Here is a 6,373-nt window from a genome sequence, read left to right as displayed (position 1 = left end):
AAAGCGACCGGCGTACCGGGTACGGCCATCTCTCTCCTTTTGAATATTTCTTGCGGCGGCTCCTCTCAAATTTTACAAGCCAACTTGTGATTGAATAATTACAACAGTGGTATTCTCACCCCATCAGGGTTTAAGTTCTGGTGGTCATATTTATCCTGAATTTATTTTAGGATTTTCGGTGTTGTGTGTCAGTGAGACGAAACGTTCACGTCGACTATGAAGGCGTTTACGGTGATTTCGTAAATTTTTAAAATGATATGCTGGCTCAGTCTCTCGATGGTGTTTATAGAGGTAGGGTATAATTTATATATCTGGTCATCGATGGTAAGTCTCCTGCTCATCTGGTGAAGTTTCGGGCTCCTAAATCGCGCCCGATGTGCGGGTGTCTGTCCACAAAGGAGGTGGTTTCTCGAAAAGAAGAGAGAATTGCGGGGAGGTGATTTGAAATTCCTGAATCATCTGGCGGTCTGGGGTGTATTCAATGCTGCTGGATCACAGACCAGCAGACAACCGTGGGTCCTCCTCCTCCATTATGTGATATTCCAGAACGGCTACATTTCGATTATTTCACCTTTTACTGAACACTCAAACCACTGTTTTTTCCCGATGTGATGGTTTACTGAAGCGAAATTGCACTAGTACTACGAACAGTTCTCCCTTCCATGGCAACCAGCTCAGTAAAATGCTTTGAAAAATTATACTGTAAGATATAAGAGTACCAGTCAAGAAAAGCGATGCTGGAGGAGAACCGCATATAAGTTACCACACGAGATGCATCATTGAGCAAACCATTTTACAGCCCGGAACTATATCCCTGGCCTGTTTCAGCAGCTGTAAAAAATCAACTAAGAATTTTGCAAGCCCGATTTGACACAAACAGGTATGGGGATATAGCATGAATCGCTCAAACATAATTATACAGCCCACTGGGTAACTAAGCATATAGTCCGAACTGCAGAGATACACCCCAGAACTAATTCTGTAATATGGACAGCACTTTAGTCACCTTTAAGACATGACATGATTGACACTATCAGCACATTTGGGATACAAAAATTTACACCACATTAGCGAGGACTCAGGCGTGAAGTCGGACCGATGGCATTCTCAAGTGGGATACATTTATACTTCCTCGCTACCGCTGCTGCTGCCGCCCTTCCGGATACTGAACTTGCACAGGGGGCATGTTGCGTTGATGTGCAGCCACTTGTCAATGCAGGCACAGTGGAAATGGTGGCCACAAGGGAGTTCACGCAGCTCTGCACCATCATCGTATGCTGAAATGCAAATGCAGCACTCCTGCATTGACAAGGCGAACAATGAGTGGATGGAATTCTTGTACTAATATCATAAAGCATCACTTATGCAAACGATACAACATGGTTATATCCTGTCGAAAGTTGAAAGAAAAACCAGATAGCACAACAACAGAAACGTAGTGCGGAAAATGATGTTGTATCCTGGCGTGCACAGGTTTTACAGAAGCATGAATGCAGAGTTCCCTATCATGAGCCATACAACAAGCAAATGGTTTGATGCTCGTAGTTCTTGCTGATGAAAACTGAAGTCATGCATGGCTAAGAGCATTTCTAACCGATCCCCTATAACCGGTTAGAGGATAAATTCCGGTTTCCTCCTCTAACCGGCACCTAGCCGAACCCATATAACCTTTAGTGCAGGAAAATTTATCCTCCTCGGCCTCCGCCCGGCTGAGTACAAGTTTCGGCCCCCTCACGCGCTCCTGCGCCGTCCCCACCCCATGCTGCGTCGTCGCCGGCGTTGCTGTGGCGACTACCCACCGCCTCCGTCGACACCCCACTGCCTCCCTTCGTCCTCGCCACCCTCCTGCCCCAGTCCGAGCCGGTCGCCGGCCGTTGCCGCCGCTGGAATCAAGCTCAAAAGCCGCCGTCGCATCGATCTCGACACTGGAAAGCGGCTCGGATCTTCTTCCTCGTAGCCTCACCGTGCACTGCCGGCCATCTCAACGCCACGTCTATCGCTAGTATCGGCTCAACATCGCCGGGGGCCCGTGACACCTCCGCCACCTGTTGAGCCAGAGCATGACGCAAATAGGATACAAGGATTCCTCGCTGCGCAACACAGAATAGAGAACCGAGAAGTTCATACCCAGCTCCAAGATGATCTTGCTGAGCATCAGTGGCATCTCCATAGCACTTCGTAGTTGTGCTTTTATCATGCTCTTTACTTCATTGGAACCCTTTCGTGTGTTTGAATTTAAATAATTTGGTTTCTAAACTATGAATTTGTAATATTCGTGAATTGTGTGAACCTTAATTATCATGGATGGACTTAATATGCGTGCAAATATGTAGTTGAAATGTACTATGTAAACTAAAATTGGAAAGATTTGGGAAAAACAAAAACAGTTTTGCTAAAGCACATCTAGATGTGCTCTAAGTATTGCAAATCTAAGTCCTATGTCATTGATTTTATGTTAGATTCGTGCAAGCATATTCTGTTGTCTTTTTCTTTTTCTTTCTAGTTTGATTGAGTCACTTAGATGTGCAATAACTAGGGCACATCTAGACAGACCCAAACAAAAATGTACTCCGTTAAGTTTAGGGGATTGGTTAAAAACGACCATTTTTTAGAGGAGCAAATGTACTTTCCCAAACAAATAACTAAATGCACCAAAGCCAGGTATTTCATTAGTATGAGCTGACTGAAACAGAATCATGGTTTTATTCCCTCCTATTGATTGGGCATGATTCCGTCATGATAAATGATGAACCAACAATACTACGTGAGATGGTCCAAAGTATAATCGAAGAGGTTCAGAGTTGCAGTACCTCATGCATTGTTAGGGCAAAGACATGCATAACCAAAAGACGAGGACATGAGAACTTACTGCATCTTCAGCTGCAAGTGCTTTCTCTATAGGTTGGTTGGTGCCACACTCTATCATTATTCCACCAGAAGACTCAGTGGCATCAGCAGAATCCTTTTCAGGTTCATCCATCCTACGGAATTTATATTTCGGAATTTGGCGAATATCATCTTCAGATGCTCCTTCCTGATTTTGATAGTATGGCAAAGAAAGGTTAACTAATAGCAAGATTGGCATATGAGAGTTAACTGCTCATAGTTAAATCTGTAGGAGAATCAACAGTATGACACAGAACTGGATCCTAGCAAGCATCTATAGATTGTATTGCCATATTTCAAATACTTGAAAGCCATACCTGATCAGAGACAGCATACAGAATTGCTATAATGCAAGGGAGGCAGCAACAAACGGCAATACCAATAATGCAAGCCAGAGCGACACAGAAAACAACAAAGAACACATCAAACGCCAGGAAGACTATGCAAAGCCTGCAAAGCAAGACATAGAAAAACTTGTTTATGATACTGAACAGAAGAAATAAGGACAGTTGAGAAGTGGGATATCACTTCAAACATATATGTACCAGTATAGTTGAGGTGCATCACGGATAACCTCTTCACCCCCGGCAGATATCCAGTAAAATCCAATTATCCACCATATGAAGGAGAACATTGTATTTGCAGACTCCAGATGCTTTGCCAAACTGCGAGAGTAAACCACAATGATATAATCAGGTACAGCTGAACAAGACATAATGGAAATATTGCATGCTGACACATGAACACTCGTATATGGAATCACATGATGAATATTTAAATACACATCATGAATACAACAACCGATGTGACACTTATAATCACTACCATGTTTTATCGAGCAGAAGAAACAGGGAGACACACAAAACGTGTCATGAAAACAAGGAAGAGAAACTTATGCCAGCATGATCGCAGAGGATAGTAAAATATAATGCTATTATCAAGAGCACAACACTAGAATCTTTGAACCCCCTTCGGTAGCAGAAGTACACCTAAACAAGATGAACAGGCCATAACAGACCAAACTAAACTTCACAACTGTATTTAGAACACTCTACCATGAATTCACTTCACCTTCCTTGCTTCACCGCTGAACATCACAGATTAAGAAACCATCCATGGAACCTACCAACATACTGTTGCAGGACTGTATAATTTTTGGGGGTAGAGAACTGTATAATACTGACACGGCTTATGCAATGGTCTGTCTTTCCTTGTAGAATGGCGCATAGGCACTATATCAATCAAAGTTTTTTTTTTTGCGGGTGTACATCAATCAAAGTTATCACTACCGTGGCTAGGGACTACTTGACGAAAAATCAATTAGGAATTAAACTTTCATAAACCGGTTTCGCTGAACTTTCTAGGTAGCTTGAAACAACCAGGGTTGTGCCTAAACAGCTTAGAAATGTCCGCTAGTTGTGAAATCCCTCCAATTACCTGACGTAATCGGTGTCGCGACCACGAAGATGGTGCTCGCTGGCATCCTCGTCGCTAGACGAGGACGAGCCGTCGCTGCCCCTCTCCTCGTCGGCGGGCGCCGGGGCCCCGCCGCGCTGGCTTCGGCGCATCCGGTACTCGACGGCGACGCAGACCATGTGGACGACGCACTGCAGGGCGTAGCCGGCGACCCAGGTCCGGAGCGGCATGGGGGATTTCTCGTTGCGGCTGAGCACGAGCACGACGGCGGCGACGGTGATGAAGGAGATGTTCCAGAGGAGATCGAGCGCCACGACGGGGCGGGAGTAGGCCCAGTCCGCCTGCCGCTCCTCGAGGTGCTCGGCCGCCGCCTCCCGCACGAGCATCGACGGCTCCCGCATCGCACGCCGCCCGCTGCGGCGCAGCAGGCGCGCGGCGCCGCGCAGCGACGGCCGGCGGAGCGCGTTGCCTCTACGCTGCCCCCCGCCGGCGCCGCCGCCGAGCAGCGGCGCCGAGTCAAGGAGCGCGTCGCCGCGGCTGCTGGACATCGAGGGAGGCCTGCGAGATCGAGAGAGGGGAAGAAGTCTATTTCCACGGGGGAAGGGAATTGGGATGGGTTGGAGACTGGAAGAGTCCTTTCTCGCTTTTCCCCCTTTTCCTCCCCCGCTTCTACGATGGGGAATGCGGGTTGGACCAGCTGTGGTTGATGATGTCACATTGCAGGCAGTTCGCTGCCGACGAAAAAAAAATGGATAATGTACTCGTCCAGTATTGCAATTTCACAACAATCAACTTGTGATTTATTTTCACCTGGTTATTACTCCCTCCGCAAAGAAATATAAGAGCGATTAGATCTATGCGCTCCTCTCCATAAAGAAATATAAGAGCGTAGAGATCGTTATTTCCCTATTTCTTTATAGAGGGAGTACACATTAAGTTTATGGTGTTCACATTGACTCCCCCTGCATCACCTCTCCTCTGGGGACACGCCGGAATCCCCTTGTCGCGTTGTCGCGTCCCCCCATCCTACCTTCCCCCCTGTCTCGCCGCCGCTCGAGGGGCCGCCGGCGAAGGTCGTGTGCGCTCCGGGGAAAGTGGCGCGTGGGGCGCATCTGGTTCCTCGTGTTCGTTTCGTCGCTAGAGGAGGGCAACGCGTTGTACTGGATCTGGAAACTCGGAGGCGGGCGGGCGGCGGCGGCTTCACTTTAGCGTGGAGGTGGCAGCTCGGGCGTCGGTCGTGGCGCAAGGTGGAGCTGGGGCTACGTGGTTGGCCTGAGGTTGGGTGGCGATGGTGCGGGTCCCGATCTGGGCCAACACATGTGGGGTGGTAGCTCGATTCTTTGCCGACGGCCATGCCCAGGCGCGACACTTTCCGGTTGCTTTCGCGTCGCCTCCCTCTCACCAGGTGGTCGTGGGTGGCTCCTGCACTACGTTGGTGGTTGTTCGGGTGACCAGATATGGGTCGTGCGGGTCTCCGCCCGACAAGGGTGGTGGTGGTGTGACTGTGGTCGTTCCAGCTAGTGGTGGCAGTGGTGTGGTGTTTGGCGTTGCGGCGGTGCAGGTCTCCAGGTGTGCTATAATTCTCAGTTATCAGACGCCGCCCAGGGGAGGGCGTCGTCGCAGATCGGGTGTAAACCCTGCTCCAACCGGAGCCGGCGATGATGACTCCTATGGGCTCCGTAATCCTCCTTGGAGGCGTCGTTGTGAGGCTAATGTTCCTCCTCTTTGAATCTAGGGGAAACCCCTAGTCCATGTCCTCCTAGTTTGGATGATGACGGCGCAACCTGCGTCGTGTCCCTTGCTGAAGGCATCATCTTGGAGTCGTGCTTTGATAACCCACAAGTATATGGGAACGCAACAGTTTTCGAGGGTAGAGTATTTAATCCAAATTTATTAATTCAACACGAGGGGAGCCAAAGAATATTCTCAAGTATTAGCAGCTGAGTTGTCAATTCAACCACACCTGAAAGACTTAATATCTGCAGCAAAATATTTAGTAGCAAAGTTGTCGTGGGGTTGTCACGGCAGATGTCCTAGGGTGAGGACTTAGTCGTGGAGCCATCGCAACAAG

At 48.4% G+C, this 6,373-nt stretch overlaps 1 protein-coding gene across 1 annotated transcript; it reads right to left on the bottom strand.

Annotated features, from left to right (window-relative positions):
* Positions 1-866: 866 nt before the first annotated feature.
* On the bottom strand, positions 867-4,987 carry LOC109757264 (E3 ubiquitin-protein ligase At1g63170). The gene is made up of 5 exons (XM_020316082.4): positions 4,324-4,987; positions 3,432-3,551; positions 3,204-3,336; positions 2,870-3,034; positions 867-1,299 (listed from the first exon to the last, which is right to left on the bottom strand). The coding sequence occupies exons 1-5, from the start codon at positions 4,848-4,850 to the stop codon at positions 1,123-1,125; spliced, it is 1,122 nt and encodes a 373-aa protein (XP_020171671.1). The 5' UTR covers positions 4,851-4,987; the 3' UTR covers positions 867-1,122.
* Positions 4,988-6,373: the final 1,386 nt, after the last annotated feature.

Source organism: Aegilops tauschii, chromosome 2 (assembly GCF_002575655.3).
Source record: "Aegilops tauschii subsp. strangulata cultivar AL8/78 chromosome 2, Aet v6.0, whole genome shotgun sequence".
Taxonomy (NCBI): domain Eukaryota; kingdom Viridiplantae; phylum Streptophyta; class Magnoliopsida; order Poales; family Poaceae; genus Aegilops; species Aegilops tauschii.
This window is presented reverse-complemented; position numbering and strand designations above follow the sequence as displayed.